Source organism: Bicyclus anynana, chromosome 10 (assembly GCF_947172395.1).
Source record: "Bicyclus anynana chromosome 10, ilBicAnyn1.1, whole genome shotgun sequence".
Taxonomy (NCBI): Eukaryota; Metazoa; Arthropoda; class Insecta; order Lepidoptera; family Nymphalidae; genus Bicyclus; species Bicyclus anynana.
Window position 1 is genome coordinate 9,611,920 of NC_069092.1, and position 18,589 is coordinate 9,630,508.

General features: G+C 34.4%; 2 protein-coding genes across 3 annotated transcripts in view; one reads left to right on the top strand and one right to left on the bottom strand.

Annotated features, from left to right (window-relative positions):
* Window positions 1–18,589, bottom strand: part of LOC112042984 (lachesin) — a 186,614-nt gene that overhangs the window by 63,772 nt on the left and 104,253 nt on the right. For both annotated transcript variants that reach the window (XM_052883949.1, XM_024078218.2), the window contains exons 2-3: window positions 12,359–12,441; window positions 11,673–11,794 (exon numbers count right to left, since the gene is read on the bottom strand). In XM_052883949.1, coding sequence (XP_052739909.1) covers window positions 11,673–11,794; window positions 12,359–12,422 — 186 coding nt within the window. In that variant the 5' untranslated portion in view covers window positions 12,423–12,441. The remainder of the gene's footprint in view (window positions 1–11,672; window positions 11,795–12,358; window positions 12,442–18,589) is intronic.
* Window positions 8,662–11,658, top strand: LOC128198438 (facilitated trehalose transporter Tret1-like). The gene is made up of 2 exons (XM_052883947.1): window positions 8,662–8,788; window positions 9,654–11,658. The coding sequence occupies exons 1-2, from the start codon at window positions 8,773–8,775 to the stop codon at window positions 10,934–10,936; spliced, it is 1,299 nt and encodes a 432-aa protein (XP_052739907.1). The 5' UTR covers window positions 8,662–8,772; the 3' UTR covers window positions 10,937–11,658.

An 18,589-nucleotide genomic window follows, 5' to 3' on the forward strand; every position in this document is an offset into this window, starting at 1 on the left:
AAATTAGTTAACATTGACCTTATTTACCCAAATCATCATAAAAATCAATATTATTCAAACCTAGTCATCATCCCCATTGCCTGAAAGCTTCACGGGTTCGACCCCGCCCGCTAGACTGTTGTCACTCACTCCTATTACATGGAGTTTTTTCGAACTAATTGAAAGGAAATGGGAATATTAATCCTATTAAAAATATATGCATTTATTATATAATCGATACTAAAGCTAAAAAGCTTCATCTAGTGAGAATAGTGACCCTAATTTGGATATGGATCAAATTAAACTTACATAACTTACAAATTAAACACCTACTTACGAAAAATTTAATAAGTGGAGAAAAGAACAACAAGTGCATTCTTACTTACAACTTACGTATGGTGTTTTTTAAACAATTATCTAACATGTTTACCCCTCATACTCATTATTCAACTTCACTGTAGTCGGAAATTAAGTTACCGGGTAAAAGCATCTCCCCGAAACATCCGAAGTTGTAGTATTTTGTACCTACATTTTGATTTTCAAATAAAATAAAACATTGAATACTGTACCGAGTTATTTTATTTTCTCGCAATCGTAGTGAAAAGTATTGTGTAACACGCGGGGCTAAACCCATTATAAGCTCGGTTTCTATTTAGGCGGCCTAAAAATACCTCGTTTAAAATGGGTTTTTTAGCCCCTTGTATAACAATCTACTATTTTTCTATTCATTGTCTGTCTGTCCGTGTTTTTTTGTTATTCGGGCATCACGCTGAAACTACTGAATGAATTCAAATGAAACTTGGCACGGCTTAAGGCAAAAAAACGGAGAAGGTTGTAGAATACTTTTTATTGCGAAAATAAAATGAGAAGGGGATGAAATAGGAGTTGAAAGTTTGTATGGAAAGTCCTTAATTTCTAGAGTTACAGTTTTAAAAATTTGTTCATAAATCTTAAAAAAAAATACAAAATATAATGTAATTCAAAAATTTTTAAAATCCAACCCCAAAAGTGGTGAAATAGGGATGAAATTTTACATTGATTTCCACGCGGACGAAGTCGCAGGCGTCCGCTAGTACATAATATAATCTAACTTAAAGAAAGGTGTCAATAACACACACACGATTACAATCAAAATTGACGTCAATGTTTAAACGATTGTTTAACTACGTAGTAATGGCAAACGTAAAACTGGGGGTGTGACACATAAAATGTTACGTGTTTCATCCGAGGAATGTCCCATCCAACCGCTTTCACGTATTTTTCATGTGACATCTCGCTTTGTTGCGGCAGGGAAATAAATTAGTAACAATTTTCATTGTTTGTGAGAATTATTTCCAACTAGCTCTGGAGCTAACGTTTGTAGCTGAGGGTTTTGGTACGGTGTTATAAACGCGTTCTCTTTATATGACGTTCCGCGACAGAAGTTATATTGTTTGTACACTTTAGACAAAGAATAATAAATAGCGTACAGAACATTCATTTTTAATTAATGTTCTGTACGCTATTTATTATTCTTAGGCCGCCTTAATCCGAGTATGTCGCTAAATCCTTTCTTAAACTACCTTCCTGCCAAATTTTATTTTGTACGTCAAGCGCTTTTCAATATTTCACGTTTAGAAATTTTAACATAATATTATGTTTTTAAGGAATTGCATTGACGTACTTTGATTACTACGAGCTTTTTTATTAAATTTACAGGTACTTTTACTAAAGGTACCTATAATTTTAATGTTAAAAACTTATTTATCATATTATTATTCAGAACTTTATACTTTAGTTAAAATGTATTTATTTAATAATTTTAAATGTATATTTTATGTTAGCTAGGTTTCGGTACGATGTTATAAACGCGTTCTCTTTATATGACGTTCCACGACAGAAGTTATATTGTTTGTACACTTTAGACAAAAAATAATAAATAGCGTACAGAACATTCATTTTTAATTAAAGTGATATTTACTTACTAGCGGACGCCCGCGACTTCTTCCGCCCTAAGATCTTCCTAATCTGACTATGTCGCAAAATACTTTTCTCTGCGGACGTCTTTGACAATTAACTACCTCCCTGCCAAATTTCAATAGTTTCAATGTTAAAAACTTATTTATCATATTATTATTCAGAACTTTATAGTTTAGTTAAAATGTATTTTTTTAATGATTTTAAACGTATATTTTATGTTAGGTAGGTTTCGGTACGATGTAATAAACGCGTTCTCTTTATATGACGTTCCACGACAGAAGTTATATTGTTTGTACACTTTAGACAAAGAATAATAAATAGCGTACAGAACATTCATTTTTAATTGAAGTGAATAATACTTAATAGCGGACGCCCGCGAATTCTTCCGGCCTTAGACCTTCTTAATCTGACTATGTCGCAAAATCCTTTCTCAGCAGTCGTCTTTTGACTTTAAACTACCTCCCTGCCAAATTTAATTTTGTACGTCAAGCGATTGTTAATATTTCACGTTTAGAAATTTTAACAAAACATTATGTTTTCAAGGAACTGCGTTGTGGTACTTTGATTACTACGAGCTTTTTTATTAAATTTACAAAGTACTTTTACTATAGGTACCTATAATTATAATGTTAAAAACTTATTTATCATATTACTATTTAGAACTTTATACTTTAGTTAAAATGTATTTTTTTAATCATTTTAAATGTATATTTTATGTTAGCTAGGTTGTTTATTTTAATAAGTTTTAATTGATATTATATTGTGACTATATTTTGGTACAACAATATTCTAATATCACAGCAGCCTTATAAATTATCAACAGTACCTTTTCAATACTCTTTTTCGATATTTACAAAAATAAAGAAGTAAAGTGAAAATAACAAACTTTTCTCGTTTTCATTAGTTCACCACAGCGCAGAGAGTTTTCACTAAACGCTTTTGGATCTTTAAGTTGAGGCTTTAGTAAAACTATACCAAAGGATAAGTACCCAACCGAAGTTCCAACTTTACAAACATTGCAGCGATGTTAATCTACGACTCTTTAGGTAACAGTCAATTAATATAATCAAAACAGTACCTATTAGTTATCCTTTATTAATTACCGGGGGTTATTATTGAAACGAAGTAACGACACTTTTTACCCGACTGCGTAAGAAGGAGGGTAATGTTTTTGCTATAGTTTTATGCCGTGGCCTGAAGACAGCTGGTGAGCTCCAGGGTCCTTAAAAGGCCCCCGACCCCAAAGGACCCATCCTGACTCGAAAAGGCCCCCCGACCTTATGAGGCCCCCCGACTCCAAAAGTCCCCCAAACCCAAATGACCACAAAAGCTGTTTGTTGCTTCGTTAAGTATCAAACCCAAATGACCACAAAATATGTTTGTTGCTTCGTTAAGTATCAAATTTTAAATGGAGGTAGGTTTTACCCTGGATTAACACATAGGCTACTTTATATCCGGAAAAAAGTCACGGGTCCCGCGAAATTTGTAAGAAACTGAAATTTTAGCAAAGAGTCGTAGGCGTCCGCTAGTATTCTATAAATCTGATATTCTCGCTTAAACTTAAAATTTTGATTTCGTACCTACCTATACAGAACTGTTTATTTCACAGTTCAATTTAGTTTTTCATAAAAAGCATGAAAACTGTAAAAAATTAAAAAAATTCAACAACAGTAAATTACTAAATTTGACCCAACAAACTGGGCAAGCTAAATAAAACCGTTTAAATACCGTATGTTTTCTTTATATTTTATTTACTGTGGAAAAATGCCTTTTAAAAATGTGCGTGAAGAATTTTAAATACGCAGTAGGTATTTTACGAGTGGTTCTTGTTTCATGTCAAGAGGAAGGGTATCTGTCGCGTTTATAATGTATTTTTTTAATTTAATTCAAGGAAATGTGTATTTTTGTTTTTATTATAGTGTGTATTTTACTTATATCAATACATTCAAATAAAATTGAAGTGTTTGTGTTTCAAAATAACCATGTTTTTTCGACACGATATTATAACATAATCAATCATTTTTTTTATTTTGTCTGCCCGTTTTTTTGTTTATACGGGCTAATCTCTGGAAAGGCTGAACCGATTTTAATAGGACTTCCACTGGAAGATAGAGGTTATGGAGCATAAAGGCTTCTTTTTATCCCGAAAAAATGCATGGCAACCGCGGGACTACACGCGTATGAAGTCACAGGTGTCTGCTGTTTAAAAATAAAGTCCTCCGCCGCATCAATCTTTATGTTTGTTCGCAATAAACTTGAAACTCACTGAACGGATTTTCATAAGATTTCATCGAAAACGCTGCATAAAAAAACAATGTATGAAATAGGTAATAGTTCCACGCGCTTAACACCTTGGTTAATGCTTAAAGGTTGATGGACACAGAGCGGCCCAACGACTATGTAGTGCATGACATTCGCATGCTCTGTGTTGTGTTGCCCAGTATATAGGCCATAGTTTTCCACTTACCATCAAAAATGACATCTTTTTGATCTGTCAATTTTTACTTTAAAAATACACTCGCTCAGTATGTAAATGTGTCAATGGAAATACTTAAAAAGTAAAATCGTGTAATAACAACTGCCCTACTCATTGTCATGTTTCTTTTAAACAAATAATATTTTAATTAAAAGAAACATATTATATTTGAGTCCCAAAGATGGAACTACTTTAGAGCTGAAATATTTATATTGAGTTTTTGTAAATTCAGGCTATATTGACCACTTTTCGGTAACATTCAGAGACCATAAAATTGTCCTGAAAATGTAAGTTCCGGTATGGCAAATTTAAGACAAATCGAATTAAAAATAGACAATATTTGGCCTTGACTTTGACTACAATATTTAGAAAATACAAAAGAAATAATACCTACGTAAAATAATAGCTGTTCCAAAGACAAAATGTTGGTAACATTTATTATTTAGCGAGCGGTGAAGGTAAAATTACTACTTTAACTTGTAAGCCACGAAAGAGGCCTTAGTACTTCCCCCGCGTTATTAGGCAGACGAGCAGCGTTTAATTGTACCATGAGAGAGATTAATTACAATACATTAATAAGTTTATGACTGTGCCGCTGTGAAAAAGCTTGTAATTTACGTGACACGATATAAACTGCTATTCGCGAAGGTAGATTAGAATTTTAATTACATATTATATTATCTCCGTGACCGCGTTACAAAATTGAGAACACACTACATGATGACATTGTTCAGTGATATTTCAGAAATCCGCTTAGGCCTCATTCGCACGAGAGCTCTTTAACGGACGTTAATAAAGCGTTCAAATACAACAAATGCATTCCCAAGTATATGTTCACACGACAGCGTTTTTAAAACACGACGCTTTTTATCGAGCAATGTTGTATTTTCAATATTGGGCGTTAGAAATAGAACATGCATTAAATTAAGAACGTTTTTTTAACTCTCTTGCGAATGAAGCCTAAGCCCAAATTCGCACGAGAGCTTTTTAAAGTCCGTTAAAAATACAAAAAATAGCTTTCAAATACAAAAAATGCATACCTAAGTATTCGTTCACACGACGGTTTTTTATCAAGCAGTGTTGCATTTGGTGATGGTTTAAATGGATGTTTGCGCAAACCAATGTTGCCGTTAATCTCCTAAAGTACTAGTTCGGATTTGATGCTGTTTTCAATTACGGTTTCAGGTTTTTTTCTAGCGATAAACGATGAAAATCCACTTCAAAAACAGGCGAAAACTGTTAAAACAATAACAAAAGCTGCTTTTAATGTACATCCCTTTACTGGGTTATGCCATACATCGCAGGATATTGTCCAGACGATTAATAGAACAAATTGTGTTGTGTGGCATAATTCTCTAATAAAGCTTTTTTCTTTCTTTCTTACATTTGTAGCTTATTTTCACAGTAATTCATAAATTGAAGCCTACCCTATGATGATTACATTTTTGTTTAAAACCCAAATTAAAACCAGTAGGCTTCTGAACTAGCCCAAAAACCTTAAGGATATCTTACAATGTACTAATTTTTTGAATGAGGAGATAATGAGAATTCAAGTTGTTAAAATATTTAGTATAGAGTTTTAGTGATGCCTCAAAAACTGCGAGATTTTAAAAAACAAATTTTGTAGCAACCGTGATCATTCTAAAAGATCGTGTAACCAATGCAGTTATTTAAAAAAATGTTAAAAGTATTACAATTGAATAATTTTTGAGTAATAAAACTTCATTGTCTCACAATGAAGTTTTATGCGCCTCTTGAATTTAATAATTCATTTCTTTTTAATAAAAACTTTCGGCCTCGAATATTTTCGACGATTGGCTTGAATTTTTGCAGAATAATCAGTGAGGATAAAATCGAAAATTCTTTTATTGAGAGGCAAATTACTGAAATGCCGCGATTCCCAGTCGATTTGCGAGCGAACTGGTTATCTATAGGCAGTAATTGACAATTATTTACACAATTAATAGCGCACAACAAAAGCAGCCAATGAAGCGAAGAGAATCGACCGTATTTTTGCGTACTTCATGATTAAATTGACGTCACTTCTTTGACCAACTTTAGGTAGTCTGCAAAAACTTATTATTAACCGACTTCAAAAAAGGAGGAGGTTATCAATTCGTCGGATTTTTTTTACTTGTACCTTTTAGTTTCAACTACTGGTATTTTTGAGCAAGAGTAGTGAAAAATAAGTTTTCATTTGACATGTTAGACGAATAAATAACTGATGAACGTATTTACATAACTAATAAATATTTATATAAATAAAATCCTACCAATAAATTTGCAAAACAGTATAAACCTACACGTAACAACCCGAACAGATCATGCCGCCAAACCGGTACTGGGTAACAAGTATTTGCCAAAAAGTTGCTTTAGATTTAAATTATGTATTGGGCTAGTATATTATAAACAGTCTCATATCAAACAGTGTTTTGCTCAACTAACATAGGTGTTTATATATATTTACTAATAGTTTACTATTAGCCTTTATTGAAGGTTTAGGTTAATTTATTTAATATTATTTTGATATGAGTTTAGTTAGTGTTATGTTCGTTCTTTAGTGATATGAAAATATCATGATGAATGTAGATAGAGACACTCGTAGATCAAGTTATAAAGGCGTAGATACGGAGGAGATTTGTGAATTTGATGAACAACAAAAGAAATTATTATGGAAACCCCTTCTTAGACAGGTAAATATTATTATTAAACATAATATCATTATCAGCCCTACCTAGTAGTACCTAGTCAAGTACCTAACAGCGCTGTAAAATCCTTCGTTGCCATGGCAACTTCGTTGTTAGCCATGCTTTAAATTTGACATCTTTTTAACAAGAAGTTTTTGAAAGTGACGTGTTATTGGCGAAATATTCATCGACGAATGTAAAATAGCGGAATCCATACCCAAAGCTTTATCTTGACACTTTTTTGAATAAAATGAAATTAATTTGGAATCTCTGTCATTCACTGACAGATAATATAAAAATAAAACTTAGCTTAGTTTCCAGTTTCAAGTGATAGTAGGTATAATAAAATCCTTTACGAGTAAAACCTACCTTCGAAAAATTTTGATATACTTTTAATTATTTTCTATCTATACTAATATTATAAAGCTGAAGAGTTTGTTTGTTTGATTGAACGCGCTAATCTCAGGATCTACTGGTTCGATATGAAAAATTCTTTCAATATTAGATATCCCATTTATCGAGGAAGGCTATAGGCTATATTTTATCCCCGTATTCTTACGGGTACGGAAACCACGCGGGTGAAACCGCGCGGCGTCAGCTAGTCATGAATATTTTTCTCGCATTCTGTAGTATATTACCATATAATGGCAGCGTCCACATATCCGCATCGTACGTATCGGACTATCAAACGGATTTCAGTATACTTAGCTTTTTTATATATGGAATAAGCTCGCGCTTGACCACGACCTCATCTGATGGTAAGTGTAGATGTGGCCTAAGGTTATACGCGCTTGCCTAGAAGATGCCTATTCACTCTCATCTTAAAGATGCCCAAGTAGTAAGATTTAGGAAATACTGACTTCGGGAGAGAGTTCCATACCCTTGCCATACGTATAAGAAACGAAGAAGCAAATCGTTTCGTACGAGTTCTAGGAATGTCAATGACGTAAGGATGAAATGAGGATGTTTGGAAATTCATAGAAGTGCGTCAACATCGAACAGATTTTATCTACCGTAAAATTAAAAATCCGAATGATGCGATGCGTCCAATACGTACGATGCAGATCAGTGGACGCCTGCCACAAATTTCAAAATACTAGTAAAGGGCCTTGTTTTGCTCAAAAACCCTCAGCGTGAGTGCCTTTTATCGAACTCGACATTGTAGTGTTTATTGCTTGCCTGTTAATCCTTTTGACCCTGGTTGAATAATTATCAAATATTATATTACACACTAATATTATAAAGGCGAAAGTTTGTATGTGTTTGTGTATGTGTGTGTAAGTGTGTGTGAGTAAGTGTGATGCGGCTACTGAAATAGATTTTACTCTTATATAGATTTTTTCCCGGAAAAAATCCACGCGGACTAAGTCGCGGGCGTCCGTTAGTAAATAATAAAATTCTCGGTGAAATTTTACATCTGTTCTTCAAATATGCCATTACAAATTGTTTAAATTTCAAAATGCTTAGAATAAAAATTCATCTATCAATAATCTACAAATTTATATTATTGCATACTTATTATTTGTAAAAACTAAAAATATTTTTCAGTTGCTGCTCAGCAGCACAATTTGGACGCTGTACTTTTTGTATGGCCTACATATAGGAGCACCGACAGTGCTTATCGCACAGTTACGGAAAGAATCAAAATCTCCATCCGATATTGACGATGAAATGGCTTCATGGATTAGTAAGTATCACAAACATTTCATTTTTAGTTACCACTCAAGAACGCGACCTAGACTTTGTCCGCGTGAATTTTAGTATTTCACAGAAAACGATTTTCAGTTATAAAAATCGAAGCTCATTAAAGCCATCCGGGACCCGACTCACACCGCCTCGTCGCTAGGCATCCACTTGCAGTGGGTGGACGCCGCGTTGTAACCAGTGAACCTCGCGTGGTCAACGAATTTCCGAGTAGTCTACCAGCGTTTGGCCCTAGGTGTGCACATGTCACACCTAGCTGTCATCGAGTGGTCCACTCGCAGAGCGCGCGTGGACACCTCGCGAGCGAGGCGATTTGGTAGAGAAGTCTGGCGAGGCAATGACACGGAGTTGATGTAGTGGGCGCATGCCCAATGCCCATACAAATCCATAAGAAGAATACAATAGTCTGGCAAGTTTGTTGATGACACTCCCATGATATGCGATATGCGGAAATACTGCGCGAGTGTGAAATCGTACCTGTGGGTGAAAAAGTGAGGTGCATCATTCGTGGGCTTTTCGTTCATCGCTATACGCCCCCCGGCCCGCGCGGGCCATAGGGAGTATTACGAACAAAGTTGCCAAGCTATAACCACTCGAGGCGAGGTAGTGTGGGTCGGGTCTCACGTGGCTCTAATGAGCTACGACCTTAAAAGTGGCCTATGTGTCAATCCAGGGTAAATTCTAGTATCTCTATTCCGAATTTCAGCCGAATCCATTCTGTAGTTTTTGGGTGAAAGAGTAACAAACATCCATACTTTCGTGTTAATAATATTAGTATGACTTGTATTATTTTCTATTCTTACTATGATTTTGTATACGTTTATAATTATCATATTTTTTCTTTCCAGCGTCCATTGTTACTTTTGGAGCATTGCCGTGGGTGTTTATTTTACCTATGATTTCACATTTTATCGGAAGAAAGAAAACATTTGTATTTGTATACCTTAGTTGTTTCGCTGGATTTCTTGTTCTATATTTGTGTAATAATTTAACGCAACTTTTGATTGGTGAAGTTGTTTTAGGAATAGTATTAGGCTGTTTACATGCGGTTGGTCCTTTGACGATAAATGAGTACGTATCACCTAAATACAGAGGTATTATTATGACTATTAAATCTGCTTCCAGTTATTGGGGGATGTGGGTTGCAAATGTTATAGGAACATTTTTGAATTGGAAAAACATCACAATACTGGCATTTCTTTGCAATATTTATTCTTTAACAGTTTTCATGTGGCCGGAATCACCCTATTGGTTGGCAGAAAAAGGAAAATTTGAAGAATGTATGAAGTCACATAGATGGTTAAAGGGAACTTCAGTTGAGGCAGAAAAGGAACTTGATACGATTGTACGTTCCTATAAACGTTCTCGTGGCGAACAATCTGATATAAAATCAATATTTTCAGAGGAATACGTTTTGTCGTTATACAAAACAGCTACAAACAAAACATTTTATAAACCGGTTTCAATTGCAAGTTTGATAGTCTTACAATATCACTTATCTGGTAAATTGGTATGCAGTATGTATGCTATAGAGTTACTGAAAAAGATAACAAAAGATGAAACAACTGCTTACAGAGGAATGTTGATTTTAGACGGCATCACAGTATTCAGTGTGTATTGTGGTTGTGTTATATCACAATTTTTTAAAAGAAGAACATATTTACTTAGTACATCGTCGTTCGCTATAGCATTTTTGTATATACTGAGTCTGTGCCTTTATTTAATCAGAGAATCCATAATTCCTGAGAATAACTTTATAACTATAGGTTTGTTAGGATTTTATTCTGTAGCTGTTAGCAGTGGTCCAATGATACTTTTAACTTCTATATGTGGTGAATTGATACCAATTAGGTATCAAAGATCATCCGCTATAATTGTTGGTACAGTTGCTGCAACTATAATGGTGGTTACTATTAAATCAAGTCTCTTTTTATTTAAAACCTTGACATTAGCTGGCACCTTCTTATGCTTTGCTATTTTGTCTACTATTATAACAATTCTTTTGTATTTATACATGCCTGAGACAAAAAACAAAAGTCCATTGGAAATAGAAGAATATTTCGTAGGAACTTCAAACACACGTGAGAATGACAAAAATGTTGGTTTAATAGCTCGCAATAATTCAAACTAATGTGATATAATCTATTATTAGGAATATATTATAAAATCTAATAAACGATATCTGGAAAATATTGGATACAATTCTAATGATTAAAGGAAACCAAAACACTAGTTTATTTAAAAAAAACCGGCAAAAAAGTTTGGTTTAACATACCTAATAGTCGCTTACCTTGGACAGTACTTTTAAAGCACAATGAATAGATATTAATAAAATACAAAACTATATCCTTATTATCATATTGTGATGATCTCTTGTGTGTAAAATAATATATAGCTTGTATTTTTAATTCGCTCTAAATTAAAAGTGGTTTTAAAAATGTATTGTTAGAACTAAGACAGTAGATTTTTGTAGCATAGGCGCTTTATGTTGTGGGAATATTTAACCTCATTTCAAATATCTTTTACCGAAATATTCATAGCTCTACCACGAAGGATATTTATTTTTTATTCTGAATGTACGATTTTATTGTATTCTGTGATTGAATTAAAACTTCGTGCGTTGGTTTCCTCTAAAAGTTTATGCCCGTCCATACATAAAATACTTAGCTACTCATCGTTCATTCAAAATACTCGTTATTAAATAGGTGATTAGACATACAATTTGAAGGCTATTCGTATAATTTTGGAAATTTTAAACAGGTTTTGATTAAAATCTTTAAAACTCGGGTTTGTTCTGCTTTATTATCCGATATAGATACACAAGATTTTAGTAAAAGATACACTGTTGAATTGTTTTTATTACTCACCCTATAATTGGAAAGATGATTGACCACACAAGTAAAGTGGACCTCGCGTCCCTGTGTTACCGTGTGATTTTCCAGAGCTTGCAAAAATTCTGGTTCCACTTCTGCTTGGATCGGCATTTCACCTATAAAATATCACATCTTTATACATTTATTTACAACTTTGAATGCGTCATACCTGTGTAAACAGTTAAAATTATTATTTTTATTTATTATTTTGAGGCACGTGTCATTTTCCATTTAAGAAAATTTTTAATTTGTAAGTTAGACATCTCCTCAAGATTTTCCTGATATTCACGCGCTTCATATTTTTAGGGTAACGCAGTCCACAAGAAACCCATATAATTTCGCCATGTTAGTACATATTATAGTGCTGCCAGATGATTCTGTGATGCATGTTCTGTGCGTAAAACATTTTGCGAGTCCAGACGCCGTTGGTGGTTGCCGACGTCGTCAACGCCTCACGATGCCATTATTGATAACTGCACTGTTTCTATGGGTGTAACACCCCCATGCCTCGCAGACGCGGTAAATCATTCAGTCGGTCTATGTCACTTTCATTAATATTACCAAAATTACTCAATGCCTTTAATGTATTGGAGCAAGGGTTTTTTTTAAGGAGACAGGAGGATTGTGCTCTGTATTGGACCGTTAAAATACTCTAATTATAATAGTGAAGATTTAGTTACCAGTGACAAAAACGCTTAAAAACGTCGTCAGCCAGCAGGCCGCCTTCATCGACGGTGAAAGCATGTGTTTGTCGATGATGTTTCTGAAACAAACAATATTATATTTTAATTTATATACTCTAGACGCGAGTATATTAAAGTGGGCGGATAATTGTGCCTATGAGTATATAATTTGTAACTCTTAAATAAATAAACGAATCTTTTGATTATTTATATTTGACAAACTAAACAGATGACCCACTTAATGGATCTAATGGTGATTTTTACGTAATTAACAGCACTTCACATGCAAATAACTCACAGCAATAAAAATGCTGCCTTGTGTATTATACGTGTGTGTATGTGTGTGAGTTACTATGTGTGTGCATGTATCATCACTTACATACAATATATACCTCCAGACTATTCCCTCATAATCATTTATTTATTTATTTAATGCTAACTGATCAAAATTATGATTATTGGTCATCATTATCATCATATCAGCCGATGAACGTCCACTGCAGGACAAAGGCCTTTTGTAGGGACTTCCAAACATCACGATACTGAGCCACCTGCATCCAGCGAATCCCTGTGACTCACTTGATGTCGTCAGTCTACCTGGTGGGGGATCAGCCAACACTGCGCTTACTAGTGCGGGGTCGCCATTCCAGCAATTTGAGACCCCAACGTCCATCGGCTATTCGAACGACGTTCGAAGTTCGAAGATTATTGGTAAAAAATGTCAAATAGTGGCGACTGACAACCCTTCGTGGATATCATAGAGTAGGTAGATGACATTGCCCAGTTGACATTGTGATTTTGGTTAACAATGGGCTTTACGGAATACGAATAAAATAGCAGTTGTTATTGATTTGATGTTAATTATATTAGGTAGCTAACATAGCTGCTGCTATGGTCAAGGCCCTGATGAAAGAAGAAGAAAGAATAGTGCCCACTGACTCAACGCCTTGGCAAATCTTTGAACCGTCTATGGTTTTTCTGCAATGACTTTCCTATACCAGCTAAATATTTTTAACCGACTTCCCAAAAAGGAGGAGGTTCTACGTTCGGCTGTATGTATGTTTTTTTTATGTATGTCCAGCGATAATTCCGTCATTTACAAACCGATCTTGAAAATTCTTTTTTTGTTTTGAAGGGTTTGGTTCCAGGGTGGTCCCATTTTTTTCATGTCAGGATCTGATGATGGCATCCTGGAGAAATCGAGGGGAACTTTCGAAAATTATAGAGACGGCCAGTGTGTTTGTTAGTGTTTCCATAAGGAATTTTAAACCACTATAATTTTATTAATTTTAATAAAGTTATATAAAAAATAAGTCAGTTACTATAAAAATATGTATAAAAACGCGTATGGAACTGAAATTTTGTTCGTTACTTAAGCGTTTAATTTGGCGTTACGCTTTTGTTTCGCACGTGGGCACTCATTTACGCCGGTTTTTATTTGAACACGAAAAGGTTAAGTAAACATTACTCTGGAAAATTAATTTTGCTCTCCTCTATTTAAGTATTATTCTAGGTTTTATTTGCGAAAGTCATCGAGTTAATTGGACCTTAAGAGGACGAATAAAATAAACTGCAAAAAAATAAAGTTTGTTAGGTAAGTAAGGCTAGTTAGCTAGTGCCTCATAAAGCATTAAAATATGGTATTAAGCTTATTTTAGAATTGAAAAATAAAATTTTAATAAAGTCCTAATGATATCTAGAACATATCCTTTAGTATATCCTTTAGTCCCCTCAGAATATTTGAGGATATGCCTACTTTGGTGAGTTTTTTTTTATTCTTTACAAGTTAGCCCTTGATTACAATCTAACCTGATGGTAAGAGATGATGCAATCTAAGATGGAAGCGGGCTAACTTGTTAGAAGGAGGGTAAAAATCCACACCCCTTTCAGTTTCTACACGACGTCGTACCGGAACGCTAAATCGCTTGGCAGTACGTCTTTGTTGGTAGGGTGGTAACTAGCCACGGCCAAAGCCTCCCACCTACCTACCTAGGAATAACGTGCTTGTATGATACCTATTAACTGAGAGTGAACTTTTCATATGGACTAAATAGACCAATCACTGCGCGTTTCACGACGATGAACAAATAGTATCGGACCTGCAAAAAAATTCAGCACACGTACAAAATAATGTTTGGTACAGATAATATTATCCTTGATTAATTACCCGCAAATCCGCACGTAATTTGATTACTGCTGTAATTAAAGGCTATACAGAAATCAATCAATGCGAGACCACAAATCGATGCGGACCGTAGCAGGCCGCAGACTCATTTGATCTGTATAGAAACCGTAAACACGTACCAAGAAATAAATATCCCTGTGCAAGCGCCTCGACGTAACCGGGGGTGCCTTGTACCCCCCAGGGAACTAATTGCTCCCCTATCTGTATTGATGGCTCACAAACGGAGTGGGATCAATGTAAATTATCCAGAGTTGATCCGCAAAATGCTATTATCATATATCACTGCAACGTTTTATTTGTACAATCGCTCTTAGACAACGCTAAGCATTCATATATCACGTAATAGTGTTCATATTTTCACTACAGTCAGTGCGTTATCAACTGAGTTGTCAAGCTATAAATGTGAATAGATATAATCATTATCATTATATGCCTATTTTGACAGCCAGGGCCAATACAGGGCCAGGGCCTCCTTCCTTACCTGCCTACTATATACCTGCCTGAAAATGATGGAAACTTCCCCGTCAGTCCAATGGTTAGCCTAAGTGGCTTCGAATCACGAGGTCCTGGATTCGAGTTCTGGGTTTCTTTTTTTTAACAAAAAATTTCAATAAAAATTCTCAGCCCGGAATACGGAAGTTGGTGGTGTACACTCGCATTGAAATAGGTTGGTGGGTGCAATGCTCTATATCCTCTCTCATATAAGGAAGGAGACCTGGCCCTAATAAACTGTTGGAATAAGCTGTTAATAATGACTGTCGATTTAGATATGTCTCACAGTGAAATTCATAGACGTCGCACACCCAGGGATCATTTAGCCGCTGAGTGTCAAATTTAACCTCTATTTGTTTGAGAATTTAACACTCAGCGGGTGAATGATCCCCTGGGAGAGCCCCTATAACGTCTTTGAATACCACTGACCGCGACCTTAGGTAATTTTCGCAAAATTTCAAAAAAGCGATCGGTTACCGGCCACATCTTCAAATGTAAATCATATGGTAATACAAAATTGAATCCGAATGGTCTTACCCAATCCTGACCATTATAAAATAATAAATTATAACCTAGTAAAAAAATGTTATAAATTGCAGAAGAGCCGATGGACGTTGTGGTCCCAAGGAGCTCGATGATGATGACGATGATGATGATGATGAATAAAAAAATTTAATAGTCTCCCTGTACCTCAACTCTTTTCCCCAATTTGAGGATTTAAACTGTGCGATAACTCTAAGCGGAAGTCTAATTAAAACTTTGTTTCGTAAACTATGATTAAAAACTCCGTGGAAACATTTTGACTTCTTTTTGCTCAAAGTACGAACAAAGTATTGCGAAATTATTAGGCGCCCGATTTTATAACACCTTTGTTTGAATTAACAATAGGGTTTAATCTCGTATTTCAAGTACTTTTGCAAAGGTAACGGCGGTTTAGGATTTGTATTATAAAAAGAAATTAAAACAGTTTTTATATTTCATTGTAATTCAGCTTGATGGTATTATGTTTATCAAGTTAGCGAGAATTGTCATCAGCCTGTATTTTAAAAGCCATTTTTACTCCTCCCTTTTTATAGAAGAGCGGATTGGAGATTTAATTAGGCTGATATAGCTCAATGATGATGATGATTATGATAATAATGATGATGATGATGACGATGATGATGATGATGATGATGATGATGATGACGACGACGACGATGAAGACGACGACGACGACAACGACCACGACGATGACGATGATGATAACATAGATCCAAAATATCGAAATTATTACATGTTTACGATTTGCATGGCAGAATCCAATGATCATGAGATTATCAGATCAGATAATCTCAAAGCCACTTTAATATTTCACTCTATTAGCGGACGATTAAAAGACAATTTCAAACTGACTAACACATTGGATTAGTAGAGAAATCTGGCTGACAACTATACACAGACAGACAATGGCAACACACAACTATATGTATGTACGAGTACGTTGTACAATTACGAGTATACAGTTATCAGAACTGGTGTAATTTCTAGAACTATTTGCTTCCGAAGCAAAGCATCTTCATATAACTGTAGTCAAAACTACCCTTATACAAATACAAATACAAATTCTTTATTTGCTGAATACATCCAAATATAATACAATGCATTCGACCACATCTGGCATGCAAATTAAATTAAATTAGTCTAAGAACAATTTACATTTACATTAGTATAAAAATTCATTCACCGAATAAAAGCATTTATCTAACAACGACGAGAAAAGATTTTTTTTAAATTGATTTGGAGGTTGTTGACGAAGGTTGGAAGCAACTTGTTATATATTTTTATAGACATAGCATAGCTGTTTTTGTGGAAAAATGCCGTATAGGGCTTATAGTTCAATAACAATCTATACTTATTTCTCATTGGTCTTTAATTTACGTCACCTGCTTTAGAGAAAAGGTACTACACACTATGTTTTTTAACAAAGAGACATATGATAAAAATATATAGGCATGGAAGTGGCAAAATACGTAAATTTGCAAATAGAGGTCTGCAAGAATCTAAGTCTATCTTAGAGCGTTAAGATCTAATTTAAGATAAAGACATTGTACCTACCTGAATACATACTGCACAAATCTGGTATATAGTTACAAGCAGCACTTGATAAGGAATTGATTGTTATACGAACAATGCACGTCGTATGTCGTTCATTATTAGGTACGTATTTGGCAAAAGGACAATTATTTATTTATCTCCTTTCAGTTTACCATGCAACTATCTTGAATTACTTTGTCATTGTTATTATGTGAGCACACAGACAAATAACAGGATAATAATTTTCGTTAAATAAGTAAAAAAAGCTGCACAAAAGTGCATAGTTTTTGTTATCTAACAGAATATAGTTTTTAATTAACAATGATAATTATAAAAACAAAACTTCTTAAATTAGAGCTTATCTCCTTATTTACAATATTCTTCAGTTTATGTTACATAAAAAAATTAAAACTAAAATCTTAATTATAAAAAGAAAACACTTAATTTACCACAAATCCATATTCTACATAAATGATTATTTATGCAGAAATTTCCCAATAAAAGAATAGTTATTTTAGTAATAAAATGTTGTTATATAGATAGTTTAGTAGTTTTATTGTAGTACCTACCTATTTTAAGTATAAAATATAAGAAGCCTAACGAAGAGGCATATTCGCAGATATCTTTAAATAAAGAAAAAAAAAGATTCCGTGAACCTTCTAATATCGGTTGACAACGAAAGTTCACGCACCAACATCAATCACGATATTTCTAAATAAACTCTTCTCTTCTGCTTGCTACTTGCCACATTTCATTATGATTTATACTTAATAATTAAATAAACTTATAGCCTATAACCGCAATCGCATTTATGTTACACAAGCGGACGCCCGCGACTTCGTCCGCGTGGAATTTAGTTTTAAAAAATCCCTCGGGAACCATGGATTTTTCCGGGATAAAAAGTAGCCTATGTGTTAAACCAGGCTATAATAAATCTCAATACCAAATTTCAGCTAAGTCGGTTCAGTGATCGAGGCGTGAAAGAGTAATCAACATTCATATCATCAAAATCAAAAGTTTCAGAGTAAAATCTATTTCCATTCCTAATTTCAGCCAAATCGCTTAAGTAGTAGCGGCGTTAAAGAGTAACAAACATCCAAACATCCATACAAACTTCCGCGTTTATAATATTAGTAGGATAAAGAGATAAAGTATCTGGAACAAGGGTACTAGAAACTTAATCCGAGAAAGACACAAATCAAAATAATATCTCCGTTTATTAAGCAAGCTTTCAGAAAATTCACTTTATGCTATCACAATCAAACTTCTAGCCAATTAAATTTGCTATAAGAACGGTTTCTTTTGCTCCGTTACAAAGACTAATAAATTGCCGGCGGTACCTTAATAAATCTAGTTCGAGTCAGGTTCCGTGGCAATAAATTGTCAAATAAATCGAGCAACAACGGCCTGGCCATTGTCGTTCTCCACATCAACTCATAATTCGTATGAGCGTATTGATTGTTCTGTTGGCCGTT